The sequence below is a fragment of the Protopterus annectens genome, chromosome 13.part0 (assembly GCF_019279795.1).
Source record: "Protopterus annectens isolate FY-2018-M chromosome 13.part0, PAN1.0, whole genome shotgun sequence".
In the NCBI taxonomy this organism is placed as follows: Eukaryota; Metazoa; Chordata; order Ceratodontiformes; family Protopteridae; genus Protopterus; species Protopterus annectens.
The window spans coordinates 95,691,559-95,712,505 of NC_056747.1; the positions used below are offsets into that span (position 1 = coordinate 95,691,559).

The 20,947-nt window shown below is 42.1% G+C and overlaps 1 protein-coding gene across 1 annotated transcript in view; it reads left to right on the plus strand.

Annotated features, from left to right (window-relative positions):
* The window catches only part of DDA1 (DET1 and DDB1 associated 1), a 222,201-nt gene that overhangs the window by 151,176 nt on the left and 50,078 nt on the right, over positions 1-20,947 (plus strand). Inside the window, exon 6 of the mRNA XM_044090658.1 lies at positions 8,807-8,868. Coding sequence (XP_043946593.1) covers positions 8,807-8,868 — 62 coding nt within the window. The remainder of the gene's footprint in view (positions 1-8,806; positions 8,869-20,947) is intronic.

Here is a 20,947-nt window from a genome sequence, read left to right on the forward strand (position 1 = left end):
ACCCGTTTGATGCACCCTGACCCCAATCAACTTCAGTTAACTCCCTGGATGGTAGGGTCTTAATTTCCATGAGGCACTTGTTCTATTGAGGGTGTATTAATTGAGGAAAGAAAGCCTGCTACTAGAAAATTCTATATTGGCAAATGGAAAGTTTTTCTAGTTGGTGACAGCAACATATTCGTCCTCTATTCAGGGGTATTTGTTCTCTGGCTTTACAAAAGTTGAGTAACTGTCCTTTGGCCTTTTTTACTCATCCAAGGTTCATTTGTTGGCCATTTCAGCATGTCCACACATGGATTCTCCTTTTTCAATACATCTCATGTTTTTGAAAGGGTGTTTTGCATAAGAGGCCTCCAAGAAAACTGGTGGACCATCCTGGGATCTTAATTTTGTGTTGGAGAAGCTAGCTCCAGCTAGTCTGACTGACCTTGAGGTTCTTAACATGGAAAACTGTTTTACTAATTGCTCAGTCCTCTGCAAGAAGAGCATCTTAAGATATTCTTCGTGTTTTACTGTAGCAGTCATCACTTGTGGGTTATCCCTGCTGGATAGCCCTCAGCCGGCCTTGAATACCAGAGTAAAGGATTTCCCTCCTGCATCGGCTGCAGGTCGCCCGAGACTGACATCAGGTCGTCAGTGCTATAAAGAGAGGCAGCCAACGCCATTACATCAGTCTTTCTTGCCGTAGAGCCCGAAGCAGGAGCAGTTTGCAAGTGCGTCAGTCGACCGTTGCCAGAGTGAGGGAAAATACTACTAAAGCTAAGTGCCCTGTTGGAGATCCTTTTTCTTGCGCTTAACCAATGTCCGAAAAAGTAACTAACTGTCTCCGTTGTGGAAAACCAATACCACACAAACTTTCATAATCTGTGTGTAACTTGCTTAGGCCCAGACTATGACATCCATGGTTGTCTGTTCTGTGCCTTATTTAACGCTAGGCGCATCTGTAGGAGAGCTGATTTTGTAGCTAGACATTTCATGTAATGGTGTCTGCTGCCTCTCTTTATAGCACTGATGACCTGATGTCAGTCTTGGGCAACCTGCAGCTGATGCAGGAGGGAAATTCTTTACTCTGGTATCTCGGGCCGGCCGAGGGCTACCCAGCAAGGATAAAGGTGATGACTGCAACAGTGAATACACTCTAACATCTACATTTATGGTAAGTGTACACAACTGTACTTTGCAAGGTCTTATGGTGAGTCAACCATATCTCATTTTCCACAGGGCTAGGGTTTCTTTGAAAACTAATCCTTTTGTGCCTAAAGGGGTATCCAAGTTTTCTTTAAGGCAAACTATTCATCTCCCCTTTGTTATACTGCCCACAACAAAACAATTCCAGGTAGGGTTATGGCCTAATCTACCAGGCCTTGGCTTAATTTATGGCTTTTTGTAAAGGGTTGGATTCTAGAAATATTCTAGAAGCAGCAGTTTGTTCTTGTATGCATACATTTACATGGTATTGTAAGCCTGATTCCTTTTCTATGTCTAGATCATGCTTTGCTAGTACCATTCTCCAAGGGCTCTTGGACCCTTTCTCTTCCACCACCGAAATATAGTAAACTAGGGTAATGCACCCATATAACTGAGGTTATTGCAGCAGTAGTCAATATGATGAACATAGTGTAATTGTGTAAGTAAACTTAACATAAGCTGCAGTAGCCGCTTCCTCCATCCATCCCACTTGTTTTTTTTGGTGTGTTTAAGTCAGGGTGTAAATACTTTTTTTTTTTTTTTGTTCATAACATTGTCATTTCAGGGTTAAGCCTCCCTCCCTCTGGCATTAAAGCTCTGAAGGGCCTGGTGCTCTGACCCCTCTTTTTTTAGTCTGCTCAGCTCAAGCTGACTGTCTCAAGTGCCTGGAGGTTGCCCTCATGCTTTGGAAGTTGTCCGGCTATTATGTCCTTGGCAGGATAGAACCCAAATAGCTAAGGTTACTACAGCAGTGATCAATTTAACATCCACTGTTGTATGTTTACTTAAAAACTGTACTGTACTTTGAGAACAAATTCTTCCTTTATGCCTAAGATCATTTGAGTTTATACTAAGCCAGGCTAGTCATCTTCCTTTATTTTTTCCAGATTCTGCAAATGAGGGGAAGAGAATTTTTCCATATGCTGCATGTCCACAGGCAACTCGTACTACATTGACAGGATAAAAGCTTTCAAAATTGCTGATAAGCTGCTTGTCTGTGTAAGTAAGAAAATGCTTGCCCTGTGATACTGCTCCCCCCCCCCTTTTTTTTTTTTGTTCTCACTATAACACTACAATTTTAGTCTGTCATCAGACCCCACTTTTAACACGGCTCTGCTACTTTAGTGGCATTTTGGAAAGGGCAGGGCTTGAGAAATATACTACAGGTAGCAAACTTGGTCATCTGTACACACCATTATTAAGCACTACAGACTACTTCTTTAGGTCCAGAAAAGGCTTTGGTAGGAGTATTCTATTTTTTATGCCAGGGTGTGGGACTTTTATAAATACAGATATCATTTGGTAGGGCTCTACCCTCCCCTTTCCTAAGGCAAGAAGGCTCTGAAGTTTTGCGACCTTAGCCATTCTTTCCTGTTCTGCTTCCCTCATGCAAGACATTGACTAGGGCACATGGAAGGTGCCTATAGCTTTTGAAGCTGGCCTACTAGTTCAATCAGTGCCGTGATGTCCTGTTTAGCTAGGCTTCTGCATTAGTGATTTTTTCAAACTTCTGATCTGATGTCTTTTTCTGTCTTTTTTCTGTCTTCATCTGAAGGGTCTTGGATCTGACCTTGGATTTGACTTCAGATTCTTTTTCAGGCTTTAGGATCTATAGCTGAGGCAGCTCCCCTTATCCATAATCCCCTCCTGTCTCTCCAGCTTTGATCCTGGTGCAGAGCTGTGATGATGCCATTGGCAATGCTGGTGTGGCAGATTCGGCTACTACTGGACTGGTCTTGGGTTACCTTTCTGTGTCTGCTTTCCAGGCATTGGAAAGAGCTTTCCCTAAGGCAGGAGGGTAGACATATTTTCTCCTCGTAGCTCCACCTGCTCCTCAAGTGATAGCCATGGTTCTTGACCTTGCACAGTCTATCCCATTGCGACAGCTGGTTCACATTAGCCTTGAGTGTCCTTGTTCAGGACTCCCGTCAGGCTTCAGAGTCCTCCAGGAACCCCACACACACACACACAGCGGCTTCTTGGAAGAGTATGTGTAAGAGGAGATTCATTGACACCCCTGGGAATCCTTCAGAAAAGACCCTAATTTCAATGAAGTTGACTGGCCCCCAGATCACTTCTTGAGGACATCCTTCAGCTACTGAAACAGGAGGTTGGTCTTCCAAAGCCCTTTCCCAGGAAGAATCAGTGTTCATTGAGACTTTTAGTTTCTATTCACCTCTACTTCATGGGTGGGTTCCCATGGTGGATGAGATGATAGATTTAATCTCTTGCCAGGTATGAAAGGAACCAGAAATTACTGAACAAATACCTTGTGATCCCCAAAGACTGTTATCATTGAACCAAAGGGCCTGATGGTGGATGCAATGGTTGTAGCAGCGGCCACTAAGAAGGAGCTTGCAGAAAAAGCTCTTCCGTCCATCTCAGTAACAGTGAATCCAGGGCTTTGGACATATGTGGGAAGTGAGTTTATACTTCTGCTACCTTTGCTCTAAAGTTAATGACGTACTTTACACACATCACTAAAGAACAGACTTGACTAAAGAGCTTTCTAAGTCTCCGAGTCCATGTCTACAGAATTCAGAAAAAAACGTGAATCCTTAGCTGGCCACCCTTTAATCTTTTTCAAACATCTCCATGCATCTCATCCAGTGCAATAGAAGGTGTTTTGAGAGGGAAGGAGCAGGCATTAAGATAAGGAGGCACATGCCTGGATGTGCGTGTGTGGTTTCGTGGAGACTTGCATCTTTCGTCAGTGTCCTGTTTGAAATTTTTCAGGTCAAAGGCACATTCTGTCCAAGAGTGAAAAGGATGGGAGTACTTTCTGCCATAGGCATACGATTCACTGTCTCCCCAAAAGAACCTTCTCTAGAAAATGTTGTAGGATTTTCCAGGATTCCTGTGGAGCTAGATCCCCCCCCCCCCCAAATCAGAAGGTGGTATTCTAATGGTAGATGTTGACAATGGGCAGAGGATGCCTGCTTGAATCAAGGCTTCTGGGGTCTTTTCTCCTGGTCTCCTGAATGGTTGCCCAACTGCTGCACTCTGGAGACAGTTGAGTGCTTAACTCTGCAACTAGAAGTCTGGGCATCTAAAGATGTCTGGGTGAGAACAATAATTCTAGAGGCTGTTTTATTCCTTTTTCTGTTTTCACATCCACTATGAAAGACATCTCCCAGTGTACTACTCTCTCAAAAGCAGCAGCATCAGAAATAAAAAAGCTGCTAGACAAGCAAGTCTTTCAAAAGGCCCATCCAGACGAGCAAGGGTTCAAAACTTATTCTAGATTCCTGTTAGTGCCCAAAAAAGAATGGGGACCTAAGGCCAATTTTGGACCCCAGTCACATGAATCAAGTTTGTCAAATACAAAGGTTTGGATGGTCATGGTACAGTCTGTCCTCCCTTTACTGATGAAAGACAAATGGATGTGCTTGATAGTCCTTCAGGTTGCTTGCTGCCACATCAAAATGAAGAAGCTGTAGGAGGTTCCTTTGCTTCCAGCTATGACCCTGTCATTTTCAATTCAGAGCCCTGGTCTTTGGTCTCACCACAACCCCATGGGAGTTCACCAAATGCATGGCAGTGGTTGCATTTCATCTCTGGCTACAAAGTGTCTTTGTGTTCCCATATCTAGACAACTGACTTCTTACCGCTACTGCCAGGCCGGGTTAGAAGAAACTATTTTACCTTTGCCCAAACCTGAGAATTACAGTGAACCAGGACAAATCTTAGTTTTTCCCCAATACAAGTTCTGAAGTTCATAGGAGCTCATTTGGATACAATTCAAATTGCAAGGTTACTGGAGAACAGTTTACTAACCCTAAGAAATCAGGATCAACAGCTACTTTACTGTCTTGACTCCATGTGCTGAAATAAGTTGTTCTTTCTAGGATCAGTAGCAGTCTCCATTACTTTGACACCCTTGGCAAGATATTGAGGGTGCATCAGTGGACACTAGTAGTCCAGTGGTCCATCAGATCCCACCACCATGACCTTTACAATACAGACTCATAGGACTGTAGAATACTGAAATGAACTTGAAATAACTGGAAGAAACTAGAATGAATGTCTTTATCTTTTAATTACCCAGAACTGTGCTGAACAGGTGCCAGTCTGTCCTTTGTGCCATATCTTCTTACACCTTTCAGAATAAGTCTGCACACACTGTAGTTCAGTTAATGTTTATTATGTACAGTGGAAGTAAATGTCAATATTATTCAAATCAAATGTTAATGTCCTCAGCTTCTACAGCCATTACACTATGTAAATTTTGTACTATGTCAAATTTTACTGATGTTCATCGTGTTACACTGATGCAGTCATTACACTTGGGTTATCCTGCCGTCAGGCGGTTCCACAGTCTGCCTGAGTTCCAAAGTCTTGGTCCGGCGTCGGTTGCAGGTTATTTTCACTGATTGAAATTGCGTTCACTGAAACTGTGTGCAAGATGCGAAGGCCTGCAATATGGCTGCATTTCTAGGCTTAAGCAAACATAATACTGTATTTTTGTCTAACAATCTGCATTTAATTGAAACCTGATATTACAGTGCTTATCAGGAATCTGCAGAAATCGTGGATTGGTGGATTCAGTCTCCAGAAGCATTTCGGGGCCATCAGAGCCCCCTCTCCCAAAGCTACAGTGACCACGGATACTTCCAAACTAAGTGGGGGTGGCTTTACCTGTAAAAGATGGTCTCTGATAGGGACTGAGTCCTTGGACCTTTCTTCACATCATTGTCTTGGAGATGACGGCAGTCCTTCTAAGGTTGCAGAGTTTCAGGATGCACTTCCTCTAGGGGTGATTTCTATCCAGACTGACATGTCATTAGTCTAGTGCATCCAAAAAATAAGGGGGAACATGCTCATACCCATTGTGTTGAGAAGGAGAAGAGAGTGTAGCAATGGGCAATATCTTCCAACTGCTTTCTAATGACGTTGCACATTCTGGGAAAGACCAGCTTTCTGGCGGATAGGTTGAGCATATTTATTCTGCTACCTCACAAGTGGTCTCTTAACCCAGCAGTGGTGACGCATCTTTTGTTGATGGAGCCATCCATGCTGCAAACTTTTGAATTCCAGATGCAGCAAGTTCTTTGCTCTGATTTCCCCAAGAGACAATCTGATCCATGACCGGCCCTCCAGTCTGCTAGACACTCTTCCTCCAACTCCTTCCCCATCTCAAAATTTCTACAGAAAGTACTGCATTGGAATTGAGATCATTCTCATGGCCAGTCTTTTGGCTTCAACAGGTGTGGTGTCTCCATCTCTGGCCTTATCTGGTGCACCCTCCTTGGTTGCTGGATCTGAATCTATATCTACTATCCCACCCATCTAGAATGACTTGTCTAGATGTTTTGAGCCCTAAACCTAACTGCGTGCTTTCTCTACTTAAAATGATGGCTAGTCAGTCCAGCTTTTCATCCCAAGTGGTTCATGTTCTTACCTCTTCTCAAAAACCATCTACTAAGAAAGTTTACAGAAGTAAATAGAAAAAATATTTGTTTGGTCTTTGCCAAGATATCCAAATTCTTTCTGCTCTTGTATCACCAGTGTTAGAATTCCTTGCCTACATTTTCCATAGTGGAGCTAGTTGTTATACTGTCAATATTTAGTTAGCATCCATCTCAGATTTCCATATGGGAGAACATGACGCTTTCATAACCTCACTAAAATTGTGCAACGTTTTCCTCAGGGGTACCTTTATTAGACACTGCTTCCTCCTTGGGACCCAAGTGTCTTGCTACAGCCCTTGGGCCAAGCTCCTTTAAAACTTGCTGCCAAGGTGAACTTGGAAAACCCTTTTCCTGGTGTGATTACTTTAGCCAGAATGGTGCCTGCTCCAAAATCTGTTTTGTCAACCTCCTTATATTTTCCATAAGGACTGTTACTTTAGACACCAATCCTTCTTTTCTGCTTAAAGTAGCTTAACAGATGGCACTCGTAGTAGTAGTCATCCATTTTTCTTAGCAAATTTTTCAAATAAAGGTGAATACATGCGCCATTTATAGGATGTACAACAGACTATTATGTTGCTACCATCTGTGAACCAAACCTTGTAGGAAATTGGATCAATTATTTGTCATATTCGTAGACCAAGATGAATCAAGGTGTGTCACTTGTTACCTTGGCTAGGTGGCTGAGTGACTGTATCTCTCATGTTTATGAGCGAAAAGATTTGAGTCTCCCAAGACATCCAAAAGTGCAGTCCACAAGATCTGTTGCCACTTCAACCTTCTTTTCTAGGGCCTTGAGTAATGCCATTTGTGCTGCTGCCACCTACTCTAATATTACTTACCTCCATTTCCCATTACAAATTGGAGTTTTTTTCCAGAGATAGGGTGGCTTTTGGTTATGCTGTCCTCCAGCACATCCTTCCATGAAACCATCTGTGGACCCAAGTAGCTATGTGCTGTCAGTTGAGTAATGGACAGAAAAGACATCGGATCTGAAAGCTGTGTACTTACCGCAGTGATAGATCTGTGTTTTCTATTTCAGTCATTCAACTTCCCTTTTCCTTCCCCCTTTCAGTCTCATGGAAAATGTTCTTCCTTTATTTTCTGGTATGACTATATGGCCTCTATTGGTGCAGCAGGGCAGACTTTTTTTTAGATTTTCCTGTGCTCTGTTATGTATTTTTTTATAGTCTTACATGTTTGTTTCATGTAATGTAAGAATTGAGGGAAAACAATCTGAGGTAATGTTGGGAACAGGAAGGGATTTATGAGTAAGGGGTGAAGCCTTAACTATGCATCCTAAAGTCTGATCTGAGACCATCAGCTGAGGAAGATCAGAAATGGACAACACAAATCTATCGTCCTAGCAGGTACATAACTTTAGTTTGACTAGTTTACTTGCACAACTGTTGTTTGACTGTTTAGTTTGGGAGTTAGGGGTTGTGCTGAGTGGTGTTAATCATGTGAAGTTAAATTATTTTGAAGATTGTAGAGCTGAGCTGCATTTTGTCCGGTTGTGTGCATTCTTAAGTTTGCTTTTATTACATGCACCCTACTCTCACGTATGAGCAGACCAACATACTGTGTTAATTGCGTAGTAGAGAACCTTTTTTGGGTTGCCTGGTATTAAGCTAAGCTACAGCGTTCTTTCCTGAACTTGGTTGCTGAGTGCCTAGCAGTAGGCAAATTGCTAAACTAGCATCATTTCCTCATTGACTAGACTACAGTAGTTTGGTATCGTGTTCCCAAGTTTTTGATTTCACTTTTTCTTCTCCCCTTTCTCATCTGTCTGATGGCCAGTACATTATGTATTCCTTCTTTGAATGACAGCTAGGCATTTGGGACCTGAGGCTGTCACAGGGGTGAGCTTTTTGTGCAATATTTTGTCTGTTCCCTCTGCCCTAAGTATCCGGTGTGCATTGTTTGGTGTGGGGATTGGTGAAAGGTGTGAATGCCATATTGCAACATTTTGGCTGTTACCTCCACCTGTGCTTGGTAGATGCATCCCCTTAGGCATCGATGGAAGAGTGATTCTCCCTAGGTGGCTAATCCAGTCCTGGTCACCAGAGTCGCAGATGGCACTTGCTACTCTAATTTTGGGGCAGCTAGTCTTAACTTTCATGACAAGCCTTTCATATTTTGTGCTTATATTTGCTTATGTTTCTGTAGTACAAAGAAAACTGAACTTTATTTCTTTTTTATTTTAGTTATTGTAACAGAAAAAACTAATATTCTTCTACGCTACCTACATCAACAGTGGGACAAAAAGGTAAGTTTTGTTTAAAAATTTCTCTGTTAAAAGGAAGGGGGTCTAGAAATGTCTGTTTAAACTACGTTTGGCAGCTGCTTTGAGAAATGATTTGTGGTACCTACTGTCTGAATTTTATTGACTTTGTTTTGGACTGGGAAAGCAGTAAATCAAAACTATTTTTTGTGGTACATTGTCGAAGATCTTTGGGATAAAAGCAATTTGAATTTTTCATGGTCAAACTACATGAAAAGTGAAAATATAGAATGGTATTGCATTTTACATTTTTTTTTTATTTCAGTAGATGGGATTTCTGTCTTCTGTTGCAACCAATTTGCGGTAACCTGTTATGACTACAAAGTAATATCCATTTGTTAATCAGGTAGGCCTTCCGGACGCTGTCCCTTTCAGCGGTAAACCTGGACCAATGTCTGTTTGACTAGCTCAAGGTCACATGTTAGGCAGATGCATTTCTTGCAGGAGTGCTGGTTGACAGTTTACCTTTTGTGTTTCAGACTACGAAGTTGAAGTAAACTACAGCTAAGTACCCCGTTGGGGATCCTCTTTTCTTGCCTTAACGAATGTCAGAAAAGGTTAATAATTGTCTTACCTGTGGAAAGCAGATTTCCCCATAGAGATTTTCATTCCTATCGTATTATAAGTTTAGGCCTTGACAAGATGTTCCTAATTGTGATCTTTGTGCTTCCTTTAATCCGTGTACTATTCGTCGTCGGGCTAAGCTTTTAGCTAAGCATTTTGGAGTTTGGCCTAAGTTTGTCGGTATGGCGTCCGCTGGTCTTCAGGCTTCGGATATCCCCAAGAAACGGTAAGGATAAGGACTGCGACAGGCTTCCGAATGTCAAGTCCTCTGATGATGATAGGTTGGTCGTCAGTCATGCGGTAGCCAGTGAGGTGCCTTTGCAGCCCACAGATTTTGAACTGCAGGCCTCTGTTGAGACCATTTCTGAGGTCCTCAGGCCTTTGTTGTCCATTTTGCCTTCTGACCTTCACCCTGTTGCCTCTCCAGCTGGATCCGGAGCCACAAAGCTGACTCTGTGTCCAAGACCTCATTTCTTCGTTCAGACAGCAAGCTCATACCGATGACATGGGCTGCAACTTCGGTGGTTGCCAGGCCTCCTGAGTCCTTTAGACTTGCAGGTAAATCTTCCAGTCGTAAGCCTGTGAAGAAGCAGGCTCCAGTTTCCTCTCGTTCCCCTCATTCTCAAATGGTTAAAATGGCTGATGACCTTTTGACTCTCGTTAGGGGTTCACAGCCTCCTCCCTCAAAAAGGTGTAGGGATGTCTCTCCTGGGGCTTTGTCCTTTTTCAGGTTCGGATACTTCTAGTATTTCTGTGGTTGAAGAAGTTTCTCAAGCTTTCTCTCCTTATGAGGATTCGGACGCAGAGGAGTCCATCCCTTCTGCTGCTCCTCCAGACGATTTCTCTTTTGGTGATACTTTAAATACTCTCAGGGAACATTTTAAATGGGGAAGTCAGGATTTACCCCCTTTCTAAGAAAAAGATTAGGGAGTTTTTGCATTTGCATCGGCATAAGCCTTTGGCTATTCCTCCTGCGTTGGGAAATGGTTGATGTTTTCCTGGAAAATTCCTTGACTCCAAATTCGGTTCCTCCTGCTCCCAGGAAACCTGACAGGTACTATAGAGTTCCTGATTCTCTTTTGTTTCTTTTCAGGAATCCGTTGGCTGATCCAGAGGTTATTTCTCAAGGCCCTAAAGGAGTTAAGGCCACTGTTACTAAAAATCCTGCTACTTCTGTCAGGGAATCCAGGAACCTAGATAGGTGAGGTTAAAAGTTTTATACCTCTGTCACTCTTGCTTATTAGGTCTACTAATTGTCTTTTTCATATGCTGAAGTACCCGCAGCACACCTTGGAAGCTATTAAATCTAGGATAGCAGGTGTGCCTCAGTTGGCGGCAAGTAAGGATATGCAGGATTTGCTGAATTCTGCCAGATAAGCACTCTTTTTACATTGTGGCTTTGACATTCTAGAAGCCTCCTGTAGGGCTACAGCTACTGGCTCTGTTATTAGAAGGCACGTTTGGCTCAGGGAGCAGCCCCTACCAGAGCCTGTTAAGGCTAAGCTTTTAGATGCACCTTTACATAAGGACAGTCTTTTTGGCAGCAAAGCAGAGGAAGTGCTCAAGAAGATGGAAGACAAGGCCAAGTCTATGCAGACAGTTAGACTTTCTACAAGTTCAGCCTCCTCGCTTTAGCAGGATTTACCCTTCTAAGAGTTGGACGTTCCCTGATACTAGCAGACAGATCCGTTCTAGGACTAGAGGTTACAAATCTTCTAGGGGTCAGGGGGCTACCCCTCAAAGGTCTAAGCGTTGTCAGGCTTCTTCTTCCAAGGCGGGAAGTTCTAAACCTGCATCTCAATCTAAACATTCTTAATGACTTTGTCCAATGTCTGCCTCTTCTTGCCTGCCCGGAGAGTCCTTTAGGGGGAAGGCTGGCCCTGTTTGCAAATGTTTGGGCCACCATCATGGACGACAAATGGGTACTCAGAACTGTATCCCTAGGGCACAAGTTTTCTTTCCACACCTTTCTAATACCCAAAGGATTCCAGGACGCGCCTCCAAACCAAAGGGCAGAAGTAGAAAAGCAAATTTTGTCTCTGTTACATCTGGAAGCAATAGAATCAGTTCCTGCTCAGCAGGTAGTCCAGGGATTCTATTCTAGACTTTTCCCTAGTTCCAAAAAAAAGAAGGCACCTGGCATCCTATCCTAGATCTATCCATCCTGAACACTTTCTTGATAATTCCAAAGTTCAAAATGCTCACTCTGCATCAGTTACTGCCATTGTTAGAAAAGGATTCCTGGCTGGTAACATTGGATCTCAAAGAAGCTTATCTGTATATCCCTATCAGGGAAAGTTGCAGGCAATACCTTTGTTTCATGGTGGGCAAGCAACATTATCAATTCTCTACACTGCTCTTTGGCTTATCTACTGCTCCCAGAGTTTTCACAAAGTGCCTGGCTCCAGTCATTGCTTTTTGCAGGCAAAAGAAAATTTAGATTTATCCATACTTGGAGATGACTGTCTAATTCAAGCAAATCCTCAGGAACAGCTGCTAAAAGATCTAGAATTTGTAAAGACTCTTCTCTCTTCCCTGGGTTACAATCTCAATGTGGAAAAATCAAAAATGGTGCCATCCAAAGAGATTACATTGCTGGGAGCGAGTCTGAACACAGCTGCCCAGATGATACATCTCACCCAGGAGAAGCAGACAACTCTTTCGACTTACTTCAAGGATTTTGCAAGCCTGTCCCAGCTCCCTGCAAGGAAATACCTGCAAGCTCTGGGATTCATGGCCTCTTGCATTCTCATGATTCCGTATGCAAAACTGCATATGAGGAAATTGCAGTGTTACCTCAAGAACACTTGGTGTCAACACACACAGGACCTGGATGTGATAATTCCTCTGCTTCCATGTTTGCGGACATAGTTTTTTTTAGTGGGCAACAGCCTGTCTACAGAACAAAGGCATGCCTTTTCGCTCACCCCTGGCCACTCAAGTTCTTACCACAGACTCATCGGATTACACCTGGGGAGCTCACCTGGATGGCAGATGCATACAGGGAAGTTGGAATGCCCAGCAGATGCACCTGCACATAAATTTAAAGGAGTTGATGACGGTCCAGCAGGCTTTACTAGCTTTCAAGCATTTTCTTTCTCCAGGGACCTTTCTTGTTAGGACAGAACACCACAGTCATGTGGTACATCAGCAAGCAGGGAGAGACTCCTTCTTACCTCCTGTGCAGACATTGCATGAGTCTTTGGTCCATAGCAGCATCCCTGGGCCTCCTAGCTCAGTTTCTTCCAGGAAGACTCAACGTTTTGGCAGACCCGTTGAGCAGACAGACCCTGGATCCTCATGAGTGGCAGCTGAACAGAGCAGTTTTTTACAGCATCATTCAAAGTTGGGGCACTCCTCAAGTGGATCTCTTCTCTCTAGACAACCATCTTCTACCTCTTTTTTGCACCAGACAGCATCACAGCAGGGCCTGAAGAGTGGATGCCCTGTCCTTCCCTTGGATGCTGCTGTCAGTTTATGCCTTCCCTCCTCTTCCCAGAGTAGTATTGAAGATCAGGGACAAACAACCATGGACTATTATCATAGCTCAGGAGTGGCCCAGGCAGCATTGGTATCCACTGCTTCACAGTCTCTCCCAATTTCCTCCTTGGGCATCTTCCTCTGAGGCCAGATCTTTTGGTTCAGGAAGGGGGAAGCGTTCTACATCCTTATCTTCAGTCTCTCCATTTGGCAGCTTGGCTCATTGTACAACTCCATCTTATTCTTCTTCCCTGCCCCAGCAGGTGGTTGACATGCTGGAGGCGGCCAGGAGGCCTAGCACTAGGAAGTCTTATGCTGGCAAATGGGAAAGATTCTCTCTTTGGATGCAGGCTAGAGGGGAATCTTCTCAGCATATCCTTCCTCTGATCCTGGAATACCTGGCTGATTTGCTTCAGGGTGGTCTTTCTTTTTCATCTATCAAGATCCATGCTTCAGCCATTTCTGCTCTTTGTTGTTTTGAACAACCCAGTTTCTCTCATCCTCTGAATGTTTCTCAGAGGTGCTTGCAACTTAAAACCTCCCAGAAGGGCGCCTACTCCAGCCTGGGATCTTAATTTTGTTCTAGAGAAACTTACTCTTCCTCCTTTTGAGCCAGCTGCCACTGCAGATTTAAAGTATCTCGTGGAAGACTGCCTTCCTCTTGGCTATAACTTCAGCAAGGAAGGTTTCGGAGCTGCAGGCTTTGATGGCTGTGGAGCCTTTTCTTATTTTCCAGGCAGATAGGGTCTCTCTGAGAACCAACCCCTCCTTTATGCCTAAGGTGGTTTCTAGCCTGACTCTTAATCAGTCCATAACACTTTCCTACCTTTTTTCCTAATCCTCGAAATAGAGGTGAGAGGATCCTATGTTCTCTTGATGTGCATAGACAGCTCAGGTTTTACCTGTACATGACTAAAGACCTTCGGAAATCAGCTCCGCTATTTGTCAGCTTTGCCCCTGGAGGCCCAGGGCAAGGCTATTTCTAAGCAAACCATTTCTAAATGGATTGCTCATTGTATTGCTTTTTGTTCCTTTCATGGCAAGGTTCCTCCTCAAGGGGTTAGGACCCACTCAACTAGAGCAGCTTCCACTTCTGCAGCCTTTTTAAGGGGTGTCCCTACTAAAGACATTTTGGAAGCTGACACATGGTCTTCTGTTCACACTTTCACAAAGCATTATAATTTTCCTTTGTTTTCAAAGCCAGGGCAGGGTTTGCCACTGCTGTTCTGCAGGGCATTATCTCCAATCCTTGATTTCTGTTGGTTCCTCCTCCCTTTTCTCTGGGCTTTGGTAATCAACCCATTGGTTAGGACTGTAACGGTGAAACATGATGAACATAGCACAGTTGTGTGCACTTACCATAAATGTAGATGTTTGAGTGTATTCACTGTTGCAGTCCTGATTTCTCTCCCTCCTTCCCCCTTTTTTCTCTTTTCCTAAGGTACAGGCTACATTTAAACTGAATGAAAATAGCTAGAAAATCACTCCATTGGTCACCCACAAGTAAAAAAATAAATTCCATTTTATTAAGCGCTTTTCGTCTCTCCTTGTAGGGAAATTTCTTTAAGGTCATCAATCATGTGACACTAAAACACACATCCATTTAAAATACCCCTTCCACATAAAATATTGTGAAAACGGACCGGAAACTAAGGGAAAGAGTATATGAGCATTTATATTGCATCTCTAAATCAAAAAAAGAAAGTGCCTTAGCTAGACATGTGGAGGCATTTCCAGAGCATACATTCAGATTTAGGGCTATTGACTGTGTTAATCCAAATGGAAGAGGTGGTCCAGATTCACTATTATTGGAGAGACATGAATTGAGGTGGCAGTTACTTATGGACACCTGCCACTTCCCAGGATTGAGTGAAGTGTTTTTTCCATTTTGTGTATTCTTAAATTTAAAAAATCTAGAGAGGTAGGCTTATAAAAGGTCCAAGTTTATATTTTCTGATTGCAAGGTGTTATGTGGACAGAATGGGTCAGGCAAATTATTTTATTTTAACTTTTAGTAAAATGGAGAAATACACTGGTAAAAAATAATAAAAACAAACAATAAGGTTGACCATGAATTTTAACCTAAATATTTTAGTAAAAGTATATTTAAGGTATTATTTGATGTAAATTATTGAAATGTCATAATTCTATGTGAATTTTGTGGAAGGGGTGTTTTAAATGGAGGTGTGTTTGTGTCACATGATTGATTACCTTGTTATTTAAACTGTGTATTAGTATATGTCTGTTGTCTGAAGAAGTCTTCCTACAAGGAGAGACGAAAAGCGCTTAATAAAACGGAATTTATTTTTTACTTGTGGGTGACCAGTGGAGTGATTTCCTAGCTATTTTCATTCAGTTTGTGTTTATCGGCTTTTTGGTGTCTACAGGCTAAATTTAGTTTAAGCCTTGTTTTCTGGTGGCTTCTGACTTACGGCAAGAAAGACTGAGGAAGTGACGTCGGAGGCCCTGACGCCGTTTACAGCCAAAGTCATTACTTACTTTTGGTATTCTGGCCGATCGAGGGCTACTCTGAGCTGGATAACCCATTGGTTAGGACTGCAACAATGAATACACTCTTAACATCTACATTTATGGTAAGTGTACACAACTGTATTCTTCTTGAATAGAATCCACGACTGCTCATGTATTTTATCCTGACTGGACGAGCAACGTGGTGTCAGAACTGGAATTCCAGAGACTGCTTTTCAGAGCCATGAGGTGCAGAGTTAACGGGGAAGATCAACTAAGTGAACACAGCACAAAAGGGCCAGAAACTAACCAAAGGTAATAAACTTGCACAAAAAATTTATTTTATGTAAAAAAAAAAAAGATAAAACTGAACATTACAAGGGCACAAACTGCATTATTAAACAAGTGATAGGCACGAAAAGTTTATTCAATAAAATGTTTAAAATTAAGATGTGTGATAAAACGATCAGAAAAGCACAAAGTTTGGAATTACCTCGAAATTGCAAATCTTAGCATGTTTAAAGTAAAAAGGGCATATTTAGAGTAAAATGAGCACAAGAAAAGTATAATGGGCAAGGAAAAAAGGTTAAACGAGCAAAACAAATATATAAAGACAAAAAGGACACATAAAGCATAAATAAAGCAAGGCGACTGCATGTGTTTTGGCATAAACTACTGTTTTGCATTGATTGATGCTATCAAGGGCATAACTAGAGTTATTTGAAGTATCTCAGTGTGTAAAAGTACTTAGTGTGTGCTTATTACTGTGTATTTATTCTGAAGAGTATGTGTGCAAAGTGCAACTATTTCATAAAGTGCAGTCAAAATACAGCCATTTCGAAAAGTTTCTTGTACTGGGTTTGTCTGTTTGCAAAGTGCCGCCATTACAGTGTTTCTTGCACTGTAAAGAGTTATTTAGCAAAGTACAGCCATTTTGGGGAAGTTTTTGTGCTGTGTACTGTTTATTCGCAAAGTGCAATTAATTCGAAATGTGTTTACACTGAGCTTCTTTGCCGAGTTCATTCACACAGCGCAGTTATTTTGAAATGTTTCTTAAACTGATAAGAGGTAATTTCTTGCAGTACAGAAATTTCAAGAGTATTCTTGTGCCATAGAGACTTGTTTAGCAAAGTTCAGTTATTCAGAGGCTTGTTGTGCTATTGGACATAGTTACAATTACTGGCATAAATTTCAGGAAAATGTAAAAGTGTGTATGTTCGTATAGTTAAGAGGACTTGGGTTGCTTTGTGTTTTACTGTAATTTGTTGGCATGGCAGATGGATTTCAAAAACCATCACACTTGTATATGATCAGAATATTGCAGAGAACTGGAGAATATTTGAGCAAGAGTATGACATTCTTATACAAGCAGTTTACTCTGACAAAGATGCACTTACCAGGGCATTCATTTTGCTAAACCTAGCTGGGGTCAGAGGCCATTGAAAGAGAGCATTCATTTGTGTATGCACCAGCAGTATATGAGGGCCAGCAGTATATGAGGTAGAATGTGAAAATAGTCATATTGTTTTACAGGCTGAATCAAGGGAAAAACACAAGTGTTTGAAATGCAAATTCAGGGAAATGTGTAACCCTCAGACAAATGTTACATTAGAGAGGCATTTGTTTTACACGAGATCAAAAGCAAGGAGAAACATAAACCATGTAGGTTTGGTGACTTAAAAGATGAGTTAATAAGACAGGCTTGTATGTGGTATTAATAGTGCTGCAGTAAGAAAGATTTTGCTTCGTGACAGTAATTTAATGCTGAGTAAAGCTATTGAGATTTGTCAAATCCATGAGGTTACAGAAAGGCATACAAGTATGCTTGCAAATGAAGAGCATGGTTTCAGCAGGCTTCTGAGCAAGTGTAGACTGCATGCAACATGTGGCTAGTAGGCTCCCCAGGTAAAACCTGTAGTTTTCCAGCAAGTTCTAAGAAAAAGGACATGCTCAGTGCAGTACAAGGGTGAGTCAGCAAAACCCAAATCAAGATTTATTAACTTGCAATTGTGGTGCCAGTCATGAGTCTAAAAGAGAAAATGCTTAGCATTTGGCCAGCAATGCCACAAGTGTGAAAAATGGAACCATTCTCAAACGTTTTGCAAATCAAGTAAATCTCACACAGTTATAAAGAAAGGTCACCTTAAAAAGCAAGTTGATCCCATAGAGAGTTGCAATTCTACTTTCTACATAGATAGTGTGTCAGTGATAGGTGAAAAGGTTGATGCAGTAAGTTTGTTGGCAAAGAATGAAGTATTTTGTACTGTCCAGATCAATGGTAAAACCACCGAGCTCAAAGTAGACACTGGCTCAAGGTGTGATATGTCACCAGACACTTTTTGCTAAGGTGAGAGCTGGTAAACAACTTAATGTGGACAGTTGTGCGAAAATTGTTGCTTATGGAGGTGAAGAAATTCAAACCCAAGGCTCAGTAGTGCTTTCATGTTGCTTGGCTTAGAACCGCTACAGCTTATTATTCTATGTAGTCCGAAGACCTGTGCAGTCTTTATTGGGTCTCAGAGACAGTTAGATAATGAATTTGCTTTCCTTTACTGAAGAATTTCATCATATAAGCACATCTCCTAGTTCCAATTTTACTGAAGCTATTTTTTCAGAATATGCTGATGTTTTCGATAAGTTAGGCAAACTTCCAGTTGTGTATTCTATGAGGTTAGGCCCAAAGGATCAGTCCATTGGTCAGACCGGAAAGAAAAGTTCCGATAGCCATGCAGAATAAGGTGAAAACTCAGTTGAATAAAATGGTGCAGCAAGGTGTAATTTGTCTAGTTGCAGAAACAACTGAATGGGTGTTGTCCATGGTAGCAGCCCACAATAAAGGCTCGGACAAAAGCATACTATTTTCAGAACAACCAAATACAGAACAAAAGATATTCAAACGGCAGAGCCAGTAATATATCCTTTAATAAAAGCACAAAACCTCTCTAGCGCCTCGGCATTAATCCTTCCAAAAAAAAAGCATACTATGTATTGACCCAAGAGAGTTGAACAAAGCATTAGAGACACCACATCATCCTGTGTGTACAGTTGAGGTTGCAGCCCTACTACTGAATGCCACTGTTTTTTCTGTCTTGGATGCAAACAGTTCATTTTGGCAAGTGATAATTGATCGCAAATCTTCACTACTGACTACTTTTAAGTGCCCCATTTGGAAGATGTAGATTCCTCAGGATGCCATTTGGAATACATTCTGCAAGTGAAGTCTTTAAATCCTTGTGCCATAATATTAGATGATTTATTGGTTGGTGGCAGTGGTGAAGCAGAGCATGACAGAAACCTTAGAAGAGTTCTAGACAGAGCATGTGAAGTGAACTTAAAGCCCAATCCTCTGAAGTGCAAACTCAGACTACTAGAAGTTACATATATAGGTCATTTATTTACAAGCACTGACTTGCGACCAGACCCATCCAAGCAAGCAGCTATAATTGAGATGCCAGCACCAGATAATATTCAAGCTCTACAATGTTTTCTGGGTATGGTCAACTAGCTAGGCAATTTATACCAGACTTCAGTGAGTTGACAGCAACTCAGAGAGCTAATGTGCAGAAGTGTTACATGGTCTTGGTTAGAACAACACCAGAGAGCATTTGAAGGCCTTAAGGAGAAAATTGCCACCTCATCCACATTTAAGATACTCTGATGTCAATAAACCAGAAACTCTTTCCTGTGATGCTTCAAAATTTGATCTTGGCAGAGTTATTCTTCAAGAAGGCGGACCAGTAGCCTATGCCTCTAGATCTCTTACCCAAACTGAAATTCACTATGCTCAAATGGAGAGAAAAATATTGGCAATAGCATTTGCATTTGCATGTTCAAAAGTTTCATGATTATGTCTATGGTCGAGGTACTCTGATTGAAACTGAGCTACTCTGATTGAAACTGGTCACCAGCCTCTAGTCACTATTTTTTAAAGAAGCCTATGCATTCAGCTCCAACGAGATTACAAAGAATGATGCCTCCAAAGTTGTACATTCAGTAGACTGTCCCAGTTGCTAGACCTAATTGTATTTTTATGTCTTACAATTTGGTCGTATTTACAGACCTAGTGTGACATACACACAGCAACCTGGACATAATTGTCCGTATATATTTAGTTCTGTATAATTGCATGTCAATTAATGTCATTAGTAATGCTTGACTCATTTCTCAGTGGGAGGATGTAGAGTAGTGTGTGTATGTTGTACCTTTTAAGAAGTTTCAATTTGGGGGTTGAATCACTACTTTGAAGTTCTGTGTTTAACTGTTAGCCTAAGGGGTTTCTCTTTGCTTTATAATAGTGTTAGTCGCGTCTCTGTGCATTTATTTGTGCTCAGTATCTGAGTTGCTTGGCTGGCTGTGATCTACCTGCAATCATCTGGACGTACAAGCGGATTTAAGTACACACTTATAGGTTCATAGGTGTTTACTGGGTTAACTACCACAAGGGCCTTTTTAAGCCTAGCCATGCATCCCAAATCTCGGACAAGTTCTGATACCCTTGATAAGTGTAAGCATGGACCTGGGAGATGAACCATTTGCAGGTTACCTGCATCCATTAGAGACATAGGTGCCGAACCAGGGATGAATTTCTGGCATCCCATCCAGTTGTCCAAGTTGCGCTTGAATTGGGTTAGGGAGGAACTCTGCTTCACATGGATGGGGAGCCTGTTCCATAGACTGGGTAGTCTCTGGGATACATACATCTCTCTCCAGAAGGTCCTATTTACATCACAGGCAAGGTTTAAGTCTTTAGAACATGTAAATCTGGTTCTGTTTGTTTTGTGGATAAGCAGGAGGTCCATCAGAGTGGGGTCTGACAATGCCCTGTATGCTAGGCATAGATCTCCCTCAAAAGCCTGTAGGAGACAAAATACAGGGATATAGGGCCTTAAGGCGGTCTGCATAGGACACCTTACTTACACCCTGTATTCTTTTAGCGAGGAACCTTTGTGGATGTTCCAGTTGTCTGATGTGCCTGGTTAGGTGCATACCAAAGGGGGCACTGTTCTCAGAGGTAGGTCTGATGAATGCCGAATACAGTGGAACAGTGACTTCCTTGGACTTGGATGCCATACTTTTGTTATGTTGCGCAATATGGAATGATTTCCTCACCACTGTAGACACGTGATGATCAAAGGCTAGATTATTGTCCATGTGTGTCCTTAATTCCCCGATTACTGGGTCAGCTGTAAGGGGTGTGTTGTCAGTATGATAGTTAACGGAGATGGATGACTTCCCAAAGGATACTATTTTGCATTTCTTGGCATTTAGTTTTAATCCATGGTTCTGACACCAGTTGATGATCATCGTGTTACACTGCTGCAGTCATTACACTTGGGTTATCCTGCTGTCAGGCGGTTCCCCAGTCGGCCTGAGTTCCAAAGGCTTGGTCCGGCGTCAGTTGCTGTCGCCTCCTCCCTGACGTCAGTGCAACAGGGGTATACAAGATGCAGCTGACACCATTTTCTTCAGTCTTTCTTGCCGCGCGGTGCCCGAAGCAAAAGCAGTTTGCAAGTGCCGGTCGGCCGACTCCTGAGATTTTCATTCCGAATCC